The sequence below is a fragment of the Passer domesticus genome, chromosome 3 (genome assembly GCF_036417665.1).
Source record: "Passer domesticus isolate bPasDom1 chromosome 3, bPasDom1.hap1, whole genome shotgun sequence".
Taxonomy (NCBI): domain Eukaryota; kingdom Metazoa; phylum Chordata; class Aves; order Passeriformes; family Passeridae; genus Passer; species Passer domesticus.
Window position 1 is genome coordinate 52,165,208 of NC_087476.1, and position 18,662 is coordinate 52,183,869.

The following is an 18,662-nucleotide window of genomic DNA, read 5'->3' on the forward strand; positions in this document are numbered from 1 at the left end:
TTTCATTGCTAATGTCATCAAATGCCTTCTTGAGATCTGGATATATTCCCACTCCATTTGAAATATCAGCTCTTTATTCCCCCTCACTGTTGCCCTTTCTTACCTTATAGTTTTTTGAGCTATCATCCTTTCAACAACCTGCTGTTTTTACTTTTTCCTGAAAAATGCTGGGAATGGATCTGTGTAGCACTGAGTGTTTATCAAAATAATGTGTATACCTTTCTATCTGAGCTGTGCATAGGCCATAATGCCAAGAAGAATATGTAAAAAACAAAGAAGTGGAAGAAAAGCTGGGTTGGGAAAAACCCTGATAATAATTTTACCAAATATCCCTCTAAAAGTGAAGCAAAGTTCTGCAATCTGATGTTTAAAGTCAACCCACAGTTGCACCATTAATTTTCTTTACTATACTGGCTGTATTTCCTAATGTTCTTACATCAGAAATTATGCTGAAATTGATTGTATTTATGGTATGTGACAAGTTCATATGCATCTTGTACACTGAAAGTCAATTTCATTCCCTCATTGTGTTTTTCTCAAGAATTTTTTAAAGACTTTTTTAATTTAAGGCTCAAATAATCTTCTTAGATTCCAATTTGCTGAGTTAGGAGTGTTATAAGAAGAATATGAGGTCTACCCTTAGATTGAAATAGTATCTGCTCTGAACAATGGTCCTGAAAACAAAACCAACAAATTATGTTTAAATTTCTGTCGGAATTGCGTGCTCAATCTTCAGGACCAGCTAAGATTATTTTTCTATCTCAGCTCTATGATTTCATATAGATTCTTTGCTTTCCTCTCAATCTAATCCAATTCTATTTGCAATGCTTTCCTGGTTTCAAATTTTATAGCATAGAATGAGTATGCATTTTTGCCTTATTTTGTTCCTTTGAATTAGAGGCATATGGTGCACAATACTTAAACTATACCCGTAACCTGCCCTACTCTCATTTTGTTTCATAGCGGCTTTGTTCATAAGTGTGTTATCTGCTTTTATTCTGTTTCACTTCTAGTACCATATTTTATTTTGTAAAAGAGATACAAAAATGGTGATGGCAAGACCCATGTTCAGTGAGTGAAAAAAAAAAAAAGAAAAAAAAGCACAAAGACAGTCTATTAGTATCTCAGCTCTAGCATTTCTTCCTACAAAAGAAATGGCACTTTTGTGGCTATACAGGCTACCCATGTAAAACCTTTTTTTGGCACCTCTGTGTACTGAAATCGTCCAACTAGCTGATAAGCAGGCACCATGCCACCAAAGCAGATGGGCATAGCTGCAGAGAGCCAAAAGACAATGTATGTGCATCAAGTGTGGATGTTGGTGGCAGCCTTCCCAGTCAGTGATGTCTTAACGATTAAATGTCTCGAGTTTTTTGCATCTGTAGTTACAGAGATGCCAGCCTTACTGCTGAATGATGTTTGAAATTTTCTCCTGGTATATTTATAAATTATAGGGAATTTTTTGTGAGTGCTTGACCTAGAAGATACTTGGAACAAGAAGATTAGCAGTAAAGGAAATAGTTGCAATAACTTTCCCCACCCCTAAACAGCTGCATGTTCTCTCCCAAAATTGAGCAAACAAAAATTCCAGAAAGTAAAAGTATTTTTCAGGGTACTTGTGATATGCAGAGGAAAGAAGCAACTTTAAGAGAAAGAAAATCAAATACAATCAGAGATATACATTTACTATAATATTACCAATAAAAGGATTTGGAGGTGATGCCATGAAAGAAACACTCTCAAAGGCGTGAATAAAGGATATTATGCTATTCTTTGATCGTATCACATTTAGGGAAATAAAATTTGACCAGTCTATGTATATTAAGAGGGCCGGACCACAACATTATCTGATTTCATCTATAGTTTCTTCTCAGAACTGCAAAAACCTAGGGCATGGAATATTTTTAGCTAATGTTTTTTTGATGCCAGTTGAAAGAGAAGGGAAAGGCAGTTTCGCTAATATCATCTAAGACAAGGAACTTTCTTTGTTTCCTGAGTGATACAGAGCAAACTTGCACACAGAGTCAGGGATAAACCTCATTGAGGAAGGCCCTAATGCATCCAATGAGCAAAGTGTAATGTGTTTTGGTGATTTGAGAAAAAACAGAGCTTGATTGATTGATAAAGAAAGTGCTTTTAAAATAGTACTTTATTTGAATATATGCACCAGTCCTAAATCTCCCTGAAGAAACTAGAAAATTAAGTCAATTTTTTATTTTATCCTCTTTTTGGAAGTGATGTTTGTGTATCTACAGTCATTATTAAAACTTCAGATTCCTCTTTTGTTTAATTCAATACCTTCAGTATTGAAAAAGACTGAAAAAAAAGTCATGTGGTATTAAAACATACTGATCTTGTCAATCAGGCAGTATTTCCCATCAGATTTGCTAGAAGGGAATAAGAGAATTGGAAGAGTATACTTTGTCTTCTCTCCCTTGGCTGTGGCTCATTAGTCTCACTCCCAGAGTCCATCCCAGAGAAGTGGGCGCACTGACACTCTCGCAGGTAGGCATCCCCTACACCAGGAAAATGTGCCAGTTCCATGAGGCTGGGCTTTGTGCCTCCTGAATCTGGCTCCCTCCCCTTCAGTTACCTTAACCTCCTGAAAATTCAGGCTGGCTCCATGGTATGGCTAGCTGTGAACACTCTGCAGATCCAGTTCCTGTGTGTTATCTCCAAACAATGGGAAGTGACCTTTGCGGTTGACTGGTACTCTCAAAGCAGCTCCTAACCTCCCGAAACAGAGTTGCCAGACAGTGAGTTTGAAGGTCTGTGTGCTCCATTCTGCAAACATAAAGTCTCCTAGTATCTTAGCCAAAGTCCCAATTTTTTTTCCAAATTTTTGGAGTGGTCTAAGGAATGCCTTAAAAATTGTGCTGTAAAAAACAGTTTGGAGAGAGGTAAGAAAGAATTTGATGGTCCTCATTTATTTTTCCTGTGGTAAATCTTTAGTTAAAATTATATCTGCTTTGGAATATGAACATTAAAAACCACACTCAAAGCTCTGTGTACTCAACCACCAGGCTCCTCATGACTTTGTTAAGGCATTAAGACAAAAAAAACTGAAGGAGGAAAACAATACCTGGGAAGCTAAATAATACCATCTCAATTTATCAAAAAGATGTTATTATAAATGGCTTAGTTTTAGTTTTAGCAAGCATTTCAGTATATTCTCTGAGGGGGATGGATTCCCTTTATAAATAGTTGTAGTTGGCACTCAAATACTGAGGCATCAATAAAAGAATCTAAATAAATGTCAGTAGACTTCTGTTCCTAGCAACAGTAGCTATTGATTTTATTTTTTGCACTCTGTTAAAAAATGAACATTGAAAGAATTCTGATTGTCCTGATTTGTATTTTTAATAGAGAATTCAAATGGGATCAGCTGCTAAATGTTCCATTAAAATAAAGTGTTCAATGACTGAATTATAATCAGGATTTTTCTTTTTGGGTGTTTCTGAAAAGCCCAGAGAAACCAAGGAAACAGTCAATACATGCTTAGCTCCATCAATTGCTAACATCTGAAGCAAATTGCTGCTTCCCACTTTTCCAGTGAGAAGCCCTTCTTGTTAGATTGCAGTGAGGTAGTGTGTCTTATGTTTATTTTAGCTGACAAAAACACCTTTCCTTCCTCACTGCACATTGTCCAGTTCAAACTGGAGGAAGCGAAAGCATTCCTACTGAGGTCTGGCCACTCAGCAGAATAGGGAGATTCCACATGGGACTCCCTCAGACTGAAGAGGGTCTAGAGAAGTGGTTCCCAGCTGGTGAGCCTGGTTTCCCCTAGGTGGAATGCAAGCATGTGGCATGGTGACCACAGCACAGAGCCCACGTGGAGGAGCACTGCTGCCCTGTCGAGGGGCTGGGCCATCAGTGTGACCTCTTGAACTGGCACCATGCCTTGGTTTCGAAAGACAGGTGTCTGCTAAAGAAGGCAGTAGCCTTCTCTGAAATGGAAAATGCAAACCCCCTCCCTCCAAATTGCTATAAATTTTAAGTTAAAGAGTTTTCAAGCAAAAATATGGGAACAGGAATAACAGTTCTTTATTAGGGAAGAAAATAAAGAGATAAAATACACAATGCAGTAAACTAAAACAACACTGACAGAGTCAGAACACAACCTGACACCCTGTGGGTCAGGGTGTTGGTAGCAGTCCAGTTGGAATTGTGGGTGCAGTCCTCCTGGAGTGTTAGGTGTGGTTCTGTTGGAGCAGAGATCCTGTAGAAGGGTGTAGTCTTCCTCTGAAGATCCAGTTGAACAGGCAGTTGTTCCTCTGGGAAATCCAGTGGAGAAGCTGTGCTGGTGCTCCAGATATCACGATTATATCCAAATAGGAATGCTTGGCTCCTCCCTCTGGGCAAAGCATCTCACAATGGGATGTTATAGTCCTTATCAGTAATGCAGTGACATTCAATAGCCTCTTGTCAGCAGATGTCTCCCCTGAGAGAGGATTAGTTGTGGAAGAGATGAAGAAAACTGCCCGCTTAACAGAAGATATCTGCCATACAGATGGCAAATAGAATACATCTTGCCTTGCAATCTGGGGCACACCCTCAGCAGAGCCTCTTAGTAGAGTGATCCCTGGACTGGGCAATGGCAAGTAGCAAACAACCTCACTTCTTGGCAAGGGAGTATTCACATATTCTGCAGGAAAGCAATTACATGATCCCGTTGAGCATATTTTCAAATATTCTTAACGACTGAGGCAAACTTGTACATACAAAACCATTCTGTCACCTATCCCATCCATGCTGAATTTGTAGAATTTTTTGTTTTGTTTTGTTTTGCAATGTGGTAATTTCATAGTAGCATTGACTCTTGGATGAAGCCTTTGATAAAGCAGTTTATAGTATCCAATGATCTTGTTCATGTTTCTTTTTCATTGGTAATTAATTGGTAAAATGTTCTGGCGAGCCACGAGTTACAGTGGAATTTTACCACAACAATTCCTGCAATTTTCCCCTAAGATTTCTTACAAAAAATATATCCATCAGAGGTAGTTTGGATTCCTGTGAATGCAATTTCTGCACTGATAACTATGTATTACTTCTGAGGAAATCCAAGTCTTGAAATTCTTAGTATTTTGGGACTGTTCTAGAAGGTAGGGTTTGAAAAAATTTCTAGCCCTGTAATTGAAGAACCAAATTACAAAATCACATCACTTTAGTTTCTATATTTTTTTCTTATGCCAACTTTAATATAAATTCAACAGCTGATTAGAACTGGTAAAAAAATAATATCATTTCAAAGCCATTATTTCACATTTTATATCTTGAACAGCATTGATTTCTACTGCTAGTAGCTCTTGAAGTAGATCCTGGTAGATTAATATTGGAATTGAAGCAGAAAGGTTAAAAAAGGTTCAAAACAGTGCTATTTTAAGGTTGATTATTGTATAACCAGCTCAAGTTATGTCTTGAAATACAGAGATATAACAAGAATTCTGTTATAAAGACAGCATTTTGAATTCTATTTAAATGAGAACTATCATTTTCCTGTTACCTACATTTAATTAGTAATTTCTAATTTGAGAGACTTTATAATCTGTTCTACGAACAAAAGAAAGAGTACTGAAAAAGTATGGAAATAATAAGAGGAATAATATCAGTCCATCTCTGAATGTATGTATGTATATTCATGTGTCTGCAGCTGTTGGATATGTACTGTGTTGCAGTACACTGAATATTCAGATATTTGAAGTTACTTCCTGCTGATAAATGTTTCACAGCAAAGATGTGATCAAAAGATATACAGGAATTGATAGATGAGTGAAGCCAAACCAATTAAATTTCTACTGCTATCTCAAAAGGTAAAATAAATATGCCCTGTTAAAATGTCTGCCTTACTTTACTTTCTTTATACATTAAATACACTTCTGTTAAAAAGCGCAAGAATTGTAACATACTGATGCAGAAGAAACCTAAATCCCTGCCAAACTTCCCCCAAAACAAAACAAAAACCAAACAAAAACCAAAACAACCAACAGCAACAACCAAAAAACCCCACAAAGACAATAAGAAAATATTTGAGATTAAAAGAAGAAAATTTATTTGCTCTGCTTTTGGAAGAATGGCAGAAATATTGTTTTTTTTAAAGAAAACTTATTTTAAAAAGTAACTTCTTTACATCCAGAACACTTTCATTTTGGGATCCAGACTATTTGTAACTCCCTATTGAAACATAGTAGGTTTGACTGAACAGTGCTACAGTGCTACAATGTAAACTAAGTTCTTCTACAATTTGGCCATTCGCCCTTCTAGCATCATAGTGAAAGAAATTATTATTATCTAAGAAGTAAGAATAGAGTGGCTACATGAGAAAATGTTATGTATCTTCCTTAGGAAAGCTGTAGGAGTGGGCTGATGGATCTCCCGAGTTGTTTTTGGCTTCATGGAATGGAAGTTTGTAATTTAGTTTTGTGGGTTATATCTTCAGTGCTATAGTTGGACACCAATTTAGAGGCCGAAGAACAAATTAATGTGATGCAATACTAAAAAACACTTTTCTCAATCTTTTGCACTGAAACCTAAAGAGCCATGAATCCAAGAAGCAGGAAATTAATAAATTAACAGGAAATTAACAAATGAATTATTCAAGCTTAAGCATTAATGGACCATCAGGAAGTGCAGGATATAAGAAACAGTAGTTCTCAGAACATGTCTATTCAGCAGTCCATCAGTGGTATTTTACCCTCGTGATGTTTAAATTAATTTGGTATTTATGGGGGGAAGAAAGGAGTATATATGTGCATAGTGCAGTGTTACTATCTTATTGTTTGTGTCACCAGTACAAGATTTTAATGGGCTCTGTGACGCTGGGAATTTACCTTTGAGAAGCTTGGCTTTCCAAACAGCAAGGGTAGAGTGATCTGTGTCAGACACTGGGAAATGAACCTAGCCCTGGAAGTGTCTTTCCTCTGAATTGAGTGTAATGGGGATCTAGATGCTGCTCGGAGGAGGACATCTACATTGCAGACATCTAAATGGACAGATGGAGAGTACTCTGACAATAATGTGCTCTGTAGAAGTTCAACTTATTTTATGCAAAAGGAGCTGGAGCCATGTCTTCAGAACAAAAAGCAAATCTCTGCTGTGCTTTCTGTTCCCAGTATAATTCTGGCACAAAGAAGAGGGAACAAAACAGAAGCAGCCAAAAGAAAGAAGAAGCCCAGTGAGTCCCACTCATGCTAGAACCCCTTGGCTATGAGTAGATTGAGGGCTGATTGCACATCATGTCAATGTACTGTGCTCTGGGTTGTGCCTTTATCCATTAATGACCTGACCAGAACATGCCTCAACTTTCCTTCTGTCTTTTATGTTTATGAATCCTTCTCGTGCACATCAAGGGGAAAATACAGTTAATAAATAACATAAAATCAGAGCTTATAACTGAGTTCAAGGAACTTGAATGTTTGTACATAGCCATGGGGTATATGGAAGCCTCTGGAAAGAAATTTTAAGCAGCATTTGCTCTATATCGGCAAGCACTGATTGCTCAAGAGGGAAAAAAACCCCATTCCAACAGCAATTTTCTGTTTGGTAGTGACCAGTTCCAATACACATGACAGTTCAACATCATTCAGTGCGTCTTGGCAGAGGACACTAATTATTGAAGTGTAATGACGAGGAAATAAAATGTCAGGCAGATTTTTTTTTATCTGAGGGAACAAAGACTGATGAAAGACTGAAGACTTTCTGATGAAAGACTGAAGAGTCAAGGAATCACAATGCCAATGGGTTAAAAAATTCCCTGATAAACACAAACAGAAAACTGGACTGGCATTGCAATTTGAGACAGAAAACTACAGCAACTCAAAATGGATGCTACAGAATCAATTCATATTTGCTTAGAAGCAGATGCTCACAAGGATGGACAGTGCTCTGATACTATAGCCATGATTAAAAATAAATGAAAAAAAAAAAAAACTTAGCAAAAAAATATAAGTCTTAATGATAGGAAGAATTTAGCCAAGCAAAACTAGTGGAAGCTGCATGCTGTGACAATCAACAAGCAATGAAAAAAATCCAGAGAATTTTGTCATTCTGCAAGAGCTTCCCAGTACGTTCAGGAATGTCAACGAACATTTATTGAAGTTGAACTGGTTGCACAAAGTCTTCTGCTGCCAGGAATATTATTTGTTGTCAAGACTACTAGTTTTGGGCCTGAGCTCTCTTCAAGTGAGGCCTGTAGATAACTGCTGGGCAGGGAAGACTTTCATCTGAACCATTAAAGCAGAACACAGTCACTTTATGTGTTAGTTTCCTGAGAACAGCAGTTCAACTTAAAGCATCTGGTCCTCATGCATTCAGTCATTGAATCTCTGCTGGGTGAGAATTTGACTTCAGATTCCTCTTTGGAGTCAGGTTGTGGTTCTTGATCCTGCTCTGCACTGGAAGCTTCCCACTGATGTGTGGCTCCTGCTGGATTCTAGAAACTGGACTCTCCACCACGTTGAGCTGCCCATATCCTCATCAGCTCTCCAGGAAAAGCTTCGGGCAATGGGAATAGGAAGAAAACAGCAAAATGCACAGAGCAGATGAAACCAGAGATGGTGCCTACTAAGCAGCCATGTGAAGTCCCTCTGTAGACTGATGTCCTTTCTGCTTCAGATGGACTTCTCACAGGGAAATCTAAGGGATTCTATCAGTTCCAGACATGGAACTGATAGAAACAAGGGGCAGAGATAGTATATGGATGCTAAGTATACAGAATTTCACTTTTTGCCATATTTGATGGGGAAGAGATAGATTTGAAAAAATTGTGTTTCTAAGTGATATATCTTCATAGACTGGGGAAATTAGGGGGAAAATAACTTTAGAAACAAAGATAATTATATTGTGGACAGTTCTTACTGGTAAGAGTTGCTCTTCCCAGACATGCTGGACTCTAGGTAATCTTTGAACAACTCAAGTACTTTTGTCCAGATACCATAATCACATATTTAATTACTGTGGTAAATGTAGTAATTATAATTTTAGAAATTCCTTCAGTTTCTTTTTCCTGAATGCAGTAGGATCTTGGGAAATATTTTCAGATTTGGAAGCATATGAAACTAAAATTATGTAGATTTCTAAAAATAAAATAAATAGCAAATCATTAATGACAAGAACAACAATTCAATTGCTTTGAATTCCACAATGTAGGTCTCAGTCCTTGTATACCCCAGACAAATGTGTTTGTAACTGACTCACATATCAGAAAAGAATTTGGAAGCAATAGAAATGCCATGTAAAGTTCTTTGGAAAAAAATATTTAATTAACAATACTCATATCTATAAGAATTCCTGGCTATTTATGATTGAAAGGTATGGGACATATTTCTCCTTCAGGCAAAGTATGACACAGTATTAGATGTGAGCTCTGCTGACCATATTTATATCAAAGGCAGTTGTGGCCTTGTGATCATTTTTTCCATTTGGCTTAGGTATTAAGTGAAGGGATTTAATTTCTTTGACCTCCAGTTTCTCTGTTAGTAAATTGGAGATAATGTGACTTAGCCAACTTTGACGGAAGTGTGAAGAGAAATGTGTAGGTTCTCATTAGTGGTACAGGTATTTTAATATCTGAGTTTTCCATTCCCCAAGAAAAAAATAAATCTTATATTCATGTGTGATGGTTCATAGTGAATGTAACTACACAGTATCAATAAATCATGAAATACCTAATTCTTCTCAAAATTCTTTGCAGAGGGTTATAAACTCATGTTTACTATTCAAGGCTTCAGCATTAACCTAGTTATACCTCTTTCCAGTGTGGATCTCCATAAAAATAATAAGCTTCATTGTCACTGCTGTGCCCCTTCTCAGTATCTCCTGCTTGGTCAAGTGTGTATTCATCACAGTTCTTGTCTTGCTGTTATGTGATGGCTGTAGCATTGTGATGCTTCTGTCAGATAATGCAGCTGTCTTGAACTCCCACATATAAGAAAAAAATACAGCTGTAGCCCTTTGAAGAACTCTTATAAAATGTGCTTCTAATTAGATACATATAACAGAGAGTGTCTGGGGGATTTGTTCACTGTCACAGACCTTCAGTGCTGAATTTCAACAATTTGCTGAAGAACATAAAAAACAAGAGGCATTTATGACTCCATGTGATGCAGAGATAAGAGATGAGCCACATCTGAGGCCTCTGAAATAAGAAGCAATGGGGAGCAGAAACATCCTTTTATTTCAAGACAACTAAACTCAGTGCTTATCAACTGAATTCAAGCAACAAGTACTTAATACAACATTTCAAAAGGAAGAAGTTTAAAACATACTTTTAAAAGACATTTTTAACCTTATCTGTAGTCCAATAACAAGAGATCCTTGTTAAAGGAGTGTATCTAAATGGCAGAGAAATGTGTCAGTTTTTTGGTGATAAATTAGCAGTAAAAAAGAAAAGTTCTGTTTCTTCATGTAATAAGGTTCTCTGCTGGCACAGGCAAAGTTCCTTGGAGTGTTCTGTTGGATATTCTGTGGACATTGAGCTTTTTAATCACTGTTGCTTACATCCAGTGGGAGATGTTGTGCTATGAAACATTTCCATTGTCTCTCTCCCATATTTTTCCCCATTCTTGTTGACTGATAAATGATGATTTTGTAAGTCCTTCTCTGTATAAGGACTTAATAGTTTGTATTACTATTTGTATGCCCATTTTCCTGAAACTTTTGTGGAAAAAGTATCTTCCAATCTTCTTGTATTCTTTTGTCCAATTTGCTTAAAATTGTTCTGGAGCACAAAAACATTTTTCAAGGGAACAGAAATTGCACATTTTGTATCTTTTGAGAAACCAACCTAAATGCAGTATTTAGAATTTTCACTATAAGAAATCCAGTTGTCTTCATGTATCAAAATGAGTGTTTTTATTTTCTTCATAAGAATATATAACATTAGAAAATTACAAAAATTGGCAAAAACCAACAAGTTAAAATGCTGCAAAGTTAACAAAGTTAACAAAGCCAAATTAGGGTTATTGAATCTAAACTGATGTTTTCTTCTCTTTTTTGTAATTATAAAGCTCCATGTTATATGTGAAGAGGGGTGTGCTGTGAGAAATTTACAGGAAAATTAAATGCTTAATATGTTTAATGTCTCAAAGTTTTGGTTTTTTGGGGTTTTTTTTAATGAGTTTGTTAAGACTCTCCAACTGAGCTAAGTTCCTATTTTCCAAAGTTTTATTAGCAGCCTGTATTCAAAGTTTAGATGTGGATTACCTGGGTCATCTCTGGAGACATTCTGACCTCAACTGGATAAATCCCTGCAAAACTTGATCCATGCTGGTTGTGCTTTGAGCAGAGATTGGACCAGGTGACCTCCAGAGAGTTCTTCTGACCTAAATAAATCTGTCATCTGTGACCAGAAAGAGCTGACCTATAAAGTATATGTAATCTGTATGCTTTAAATTACCTGAAATTACTTCTGTATAAAGCAATTCAGGCATTTATAGCTGTGTTAGCTTCCATTAAATCAAAACTATTTTTATCATAAATTTTTAAAACCTGAACATGGTCCAAATAATAGCTAGGCTGTCTGGAAATTATTTTGTTATCTATAAAAATAAGAAATTTGAACAGATCTAAATTTTTGTCATATTTATTTTTATATAGTCTCACTTTAAATCCTAGAAAATGGCAGAATTGGTTTATTTTCACAGTAGCTAGTAGATTAGGTTGAAAATGGCATGTTGAATAATAGACAGTGTAATGCAGAACATCACTTGCAAGAGAAATGCAAGAAGAATCCTGCATATGTTGTTAATGAAAGAAGATAAAAAGATTGTCATTAATGACAAACCATTGTTTATAATGTTTGGGGTTTTTTGTATGGAATGGATAGTATACAGTCCAAAATATAGTCTGCTTATTCAGAATGTGAACACTTGGAGGTGTGCAGAAAATAGTGCTTCCTGATTTGGAAAAGGTGCTATCAACATGTAATCAGTATGATTTGGAGAAAAGGCTACAAAACACGAAGAGTAAGTCTGTAAACACTTTTGAGAAGTGGGGTAGTGATATAAAAGGAGAAAGCAGCTCTCAACTCTAGCAGGTAGGGAATGGTGTCCTATCGCTGTCATATTTCACATGTATGCAAGGCCTTGTGGAAGGAAGTAAACAAACATGCAGAATTGATTTGTGGACTAGAGGATGGCTACAGCAGCCATCAGAAAAAACATTTGAAGATCCTGAAGTTTATTAGGTGATGGAATAATTTGTTAAGGGAAATTCTTAAATACAAACATCAGGTAAGATTAGCAACCGCAGGTCAGCCTGTATTGTCCAGGATCCTCCAGCTGTACAGCAAGGGAATTTACTTTTCAGTCCTAGCACATAAGACCTTATGAATATAAAACAGAAGCAAAATAGTGGACAGAAGGAGAGAAAAATTGTATTCCATTACTCACATCAGATACACGAATAAGATGTTTGGCAACTGCCAATGAACAGATATTGCTTAAATATTAATGCATCTCCTATACATTTGAGTCAAAAAAAAAAAAAAAATTAGAACCCCAAAGAAAATTGGCAATTTAAAATGCAGTCTCTCTCTGGAAGGTGTTGGATAATTATGAACCTCGCCTTGGAAGGCAACAAAATTCCCCCATGTTTTGTAGAAATACTGCCAAGATAGATAGATAGATAGATAGATAGATAGACAGACAGACAGATTGTCTTTAGGTTATATATGCTTGGTTTCTTGAGACTAAATCTGAAGTGTTGAAAAAAATCCAGGGCTAGATCAATTAGGTTGTTATTTAGTAAGTTATAGTTGAATGATCAGTTCTCTACTTCTAATATAATTAATACAGTTATATAATAACTACTACTAATAATTGATTTAATTGATATTACACGCCTCTCTATTGTAGCATTACCCATCTGAACAAACAGATTAGCCCCAAATTAAAATGTCAGATTTATCAACTGTTTCCTGAGATGCAGGTTTTCTGCTGTGACTGAGTACTCACTAGGTCACTATTCACTGTCAGGAAGAGGGAAGAATGTATTGGTAACTCTTTTCTGTGTGTAACATTTTTATTCATAGGCCCCATACTTATAATCTATTTTTCTCTTGGATTGAGCTAATGAACTAAATTTGACTCAGCTGAGAGTGGAATTGTTAATTCTGTGTTTCTCTCTTCCTCCCTACAGTATGCTGTCTGGCTGGTCCTTTGGGTTACATGGAACGTGTTTGTTATCTGCTTCTATTTGGAGGCTGGAGACCTTTCAAAGGTAATATACCACTGGATAAATTTCAGCTGTCAACTCTTTGTTAACACGCCCCAGGCTGTGCTCTGTTTTACTCATTCTTTTAGTGTTACCTAAATGAATGTGGTAGTATGATGTAAATTTGGAATATTCTGGGTATGTTAGAAACTTTTAAACCAGACAGTCATGAACGTATACATTCTGAAGCCCACAACAATAATTGTATATATTCTTTAAAAGAAAATTACCTCTTTTTGTCACCCTCAGTAGCCCTGGAATGCAAATTCCACCCATGTGAGAGACATTAATTAATGGTTTCATGAATAGAAAACATTGCCATCTCAGGGACAAATAAATATTTATTGTACCTTTTAGCTTGCTGTTACTTAGCTGGATTCCTTTCAGGGGTCTTATGCATGGTATAATAGTTGTAAAACAAGGGGTCTTTCATTAAATTAAGACGTAAATTGAGGTGCCAGAACAGATTGCCATTTGGCTTCATCAGTGTTCTTTAAGTTCATGCTTCTGGTAGGAATTTTTCCTTGAACACTTATACATAGTAAAAATCTATAGGAAAAATATATGTTCCTAAGAATGGTATATTTATAGAATTTTATTGACAGTGTGATAATGCATAAAGTAGCAGTTGGTAATGGTCTCATACCAACACTCCTACTTTTCAAGGTGTTCCCAGAAAGCTGGCAATTTGTGCAATAAGAGAGAAGCAGTGGCAACAATGTTTTTTAGGGTCATATGCTTCAATTGAGTCTAGTTATTGCTGAATGATGCTCACAGTGCTATGAACTGACCATCAAGGAGAATCCCTCGTGTTGAACACATCACATTGTCTTCTTGACTCAGTTTTTAATTTTTTACCTGATTATAGGGAGTTTAGCCCAATTGTATGTTACAGATGTAATTCTATGATCCTTTGTGAGTTACTGATACCTTTTTATGCAGAAGGTTAAACATAATTATAGGAAAAATAAATGAGGCAGAGATATTTCTTTTCATGTTGTTTCTTTGAAATCACCCCCAAAGTACAAAAACTACTAGATACAAGGCATTTCATCCCCATGTATTCTGTTTCTTCAAAGATGCTGGCTTCAAAAGGATCAGAATTTCATTTCCTGAGGGTGTAAAGTAATTTTCTGCAGGTAAAACGTTACCCTTTCCTGGTTTTATACTTTCAGACAGGCCAAATCTCATTAAAAGCTTGGCACAAACATAGCAAATAAAAGAACTTGCATATATTATCTTTTATTTGGTCAAAATTCTTTCTTTGTTGCCAGGAGAACTAAGATATATAACAAACCTGGCACCTGTTGTACAATTATACTCAACCAAATCCACCCTCTTTCCACCTGCTTGTTTCAGCCACCTGCATTCCTAAACCTGTAAATGTTAGGATGCTTACCTTGCCTTGGGAAGTGAATGGGGGTGGGAGAAGTAGCAGTTTGAGCACTGGGTATAAAAACAGTGTAAGAACACTAGTAAGTGCTAGCTGGAAATAAAATGGGCCACAAATGGTACCTAAACCTTGAATTTTTTATTTTTTTTTTTTTCAGAAGCCTAGAAATCATAATCTAGAAAGTTTCCCAAACAGTCATAGGGTTCAGGTCTATATTTGAATGCAGTTTAATCTTTTATTTGATCTCTAGAGGTATTATTTGCTCCAGTGATGTGATCTACCTTGAAATACCCACTTCTTTCCACTTCAATTGGCTTTCAGAGCACCAGAGTTGGTAAAGAGAGAGAGAAAAGCAAGAGTTCAGAGAAAAATGGATTTTACAAAATGGTAGAGATCAACTCATTAACTAGAAAATATCTAATTCACATGTGGGGCATCATTCTTCTCTCCTTTTCAACTCAAATGCTACGTAAAGACTTCCCCACATGGGAAATATTCTAGAACATCTAGCTCTTGGAAATATACATCTAATGCAAAGATATGCCACTGTTCAGGTTGATATAACATGCCCCGCCATTCTAGACACTTCAGAGGCTCTGGCTGTTTTATACATGTAGGTATCTTACAGAATAGATCATTTCAAGTGTAATGTTTCTCAGGCCTATTCATAAATCTTGCACTGAATCTTTATTATTTATATTTTCATCTGGGAATAACTGCAATTTTAAATCTGTGGTGATAACCTAGGTATTTTCTTTGTTTGAAATGGTATGTAGAACCTTGAGAAAAGCTCTGGGTTTGAACTAATTCTAAATAGAGAATAAAAAAACCCAACTTTTAGGGAAGTACCAGAGGGATGCCTCCAAGGTTGTAAACCATGAGAGAGGATCCTGTGCAGCATGGCTTTAAGAATTGAGAGGTTAAAATTACAGCCTAATAATAGTTCAGACTGGTATAGTTTATTTTTATATGTATTATTTATAGCTTACTACAAAATAAAATAAAGAGAAGGCAGAGGTTTTTTTCCAAAGTTTTAGGAAAGCTTTTATTCTATGCGTACAACAATTTTTCCATCATCACCTGCTGAGAAAATAGAGAGGACATATTTCAATTGTTAATACCTTTATTTTACTTGTGGAGGTGGAGGTCATGACATTTTTACAACTTCTCCTTATTATACTGAAACAGGTCTGTAAAGACTCAGAAATTTTCAGAACAATGAGATAAGCATCTCTAAAGAGACTGAGGAGATTCAAGGACTATTTGTGAACATCCATGTAAATCTGTTTGCATTATACACCTTTACAATCATAGAGATCTTGTGGAAAATGGTGTCACACCAAGTATTTTCTGTCCTTGAGGCACAGTAATCTTTGCTGAAACTCTATCACAGCAAGATGGAATATTTATGGCTTTGTAAGAATGGTTTGTAACAAAGAGGAAGTACAATTCCTTGTTCTTAACCTTGATTTTTATGTGGATATGTGAATAAATACCTAGAAAACCCACTTCACAGACTTTCTTTTCAGTATTATTCTTCAAAAATATTTAATTAGTCTATGTGTCGTTTTGCTCACTGGTGACTGCCATACTCACTATAAGTAAGACTTTAAGGTGTCAGGACTGGTAATATTTATTTTTGCCTGTGGCTAACCAAATGTAGCACATGAAAAGCATAATCTATTATCTTGAATGAGACACATCTGAAGTATACTAATGAAATAAAAAAAAAAGGAAAATATAATAGAAAGCCTTTCTGAGAAAATGTAATATTCCTATGATTTTTTTAAACCCAGGAAAGTACACAAGGAGATAAATTCAGCTATCTCAGAACAACAGCAGAAAATACTCATGTGATTAAGAACACTCTTGATTCATAGCATTTGAAGGCTTTCCCTAATGATGTCTAATGATACCACAAGCAGAAAATAGGCAGAACAAGAAAACAAGAACTATCATACTGCCATTTTTAGTTTTGAAATGAGTAAACACTTTTTGCTGAAAGAAACCCTTCCCTGAGGTTGCACTGGTCCCATCACAAGCGTGGGAGTGGAGACTGTCTCTGTCAGCTGCTGGAACTCAAGGCAGAGGCTGGATTTTGGATGCTGGACAAGGGGGACCAGCTGGGCCTCAGGGTCCAAAGCAGCTCTTGCTGCACAGAATCCCATCCTTGAATCAGTACTTCTGGTTCTCTTTGCATTCTATTTGTGTGAGCAGATCCAAGAATTCTCCTCTCACTGTTGCCTGGCTGAGCTCTGTAATCACTTTACCATAGTTTTCAGAGTACTGTGTGAATATGACCAAGAGTACATGTCTGAAAAGCTCATTTTAAATGTCAAAATCTACTTCATTTCTATTTTTATTGTATTCTTGATGTCTTCCTTATTTATGGGGGAAAAAATTACATTTACTATATTAAATCATTAGGTTATACTTTTTACAATTTTTTATATACTTTTTATAATTTTTACATAAAAATTAGATGTTTGAAAGTCAAACAGTCCGATACCAAGAAATGCCATTGACTAAGCATGATTTAGCTCTCTTCTACATTCATTTTTACATACCTTTTAATGATTAAGTCACAACTGTATATTTGTCTTTAATCTCTGTACCACATAGCCTATTTCAGAGATGAAGTTGTGGCAGTTGAGTGAGGCTGACATACTGGATCTTACTCCATATACTGCAGCTGTCAGAAAAAGCTTAATAACAAATATAAAAGTAAATTCAGTACTTCAGTTCTGATCTGAAAACACGTAGAATAAGAATATGAAAGGTTAGCTCTGGCACCTAAGATCTCTAAGCACAGAAATGATGTTGTGTACATAGATCACTGAGTGTAGTCAAACTGTGGATCCTCATTATTCATTTTAGAGGTCTGAGCAACTGTTCTTAATTAAAACAAAAACAAAAATAAAACCAAACCCAACCAAAACAAACAAACAAAAAAAAAAGGCGTTTCTATTTGCATTCAAATTATATTACTTACTTTCCTATATCACCCTGTACTGCAACAGGGGGAACTTAAAAGCATAAGTTTAAAATATGCAGTTATTTAAAATTGAAATTGTTCAATATAATGCAAAGAACTGAATTTTCTGTAGTTATTAAAATGTAAACATAAAGGAAAATATGTTAAAAGGAAAAACTTTCTGCCAGAAGTTTTAAGGGAAATTAAAGGTTTCTGAGCACTTACTCTCCTACCCACCACAAATAACTGGACATTTAAGATAACTTAGACTTATAAAATCACAGATTAATTCATGCTGGAAGAGTCCTTTCAAGGTCATTTAATCCAGTCTCCTGCTCAGAGCAGCACCAACTTCTATCATGTTGCCCAGAGTTTTAGCCAGTCGGGTTTTATAAGTCTTCAAGGATGGAAGTTTCACAACTTCTCTATTTCTTAACCATTCTCATGGTAAAAAATTTTATCCTGATATGCAGCTGAAATTTCCATTGCTACAATCTGTGGCATTGCCTCTTGTTCTTTCACTGTGTGCCTCTGGGAAGAGTCATTCTCCACCTTTTCTAACCTTCCCTTTAGGCTTTTAAGTGAAGCTGAGTACTTCTCTTTTCTATTTGTTCTTTCTGTAGTTGACTTCCTATTTTCTAATCACAGATGGCTTGTTGCACCTCACGAGAAAAATGCTAATTATCTTGTAATAAATAATCCGTTCATTTTTCACTCTTTTGCTTTACTATGGGAGAAAAATGAAGGGTCTTTGCACATTTGTAAAGCTGTATAGTATTTTATGTATATAGGTTGTCCATGTTTGGAAAAAGTAATAACACATTCAAAAAGAATTAGAGTCCTTTAGTTCAAAGACAATTCAGCTTATGCTAATATTTAATTTTCCTTATATTATATTTAACAAACCACTGAATACAAACCTTTGTGTACAAACCCTGCAGTCTAGTAAAATGCTGTGAATATGTAACCCTTCCCTATTCCTGCTGAGGTAAGCAAATCAGGAGGGTTAACCAAAACTTGGTGAAGGCTCCCGAGTAACTGCTAGGGAGCTGTAGGAAGACAGTATCATGGCATTGTTGGGGAACA

The 18,662-nt window shown here is 36.0% G+C and overlaps 1 protein-coding gene across 3 annotated transcripts in view; it reads left to right on the top strand.

Annotated features, from left to right (window-relative positions):
* NKAIN2 (sodium/potassium transporting ATPase interacting 2) overlaps positions 1 to 18,662 on the top strand; it is a 515,911-nt gene that overhangs the window by 259,079 nt on the left and 238,170 nt on the right. For all 3 annotated transcript variants that reach the window (XM_064413063.1, XM_064413060.1, XM_064413061.1), the window contains one exon: positions 13,135 to 13,215. In XM_064413063.1, the coding sequence (XP_064269133.1) occupies positions 13,135 to 13,215 (81 nt within the window). The remainder of the gene's footprint in view (positions 1 to 13,134; positions 13,216 to 18,662) is intronic.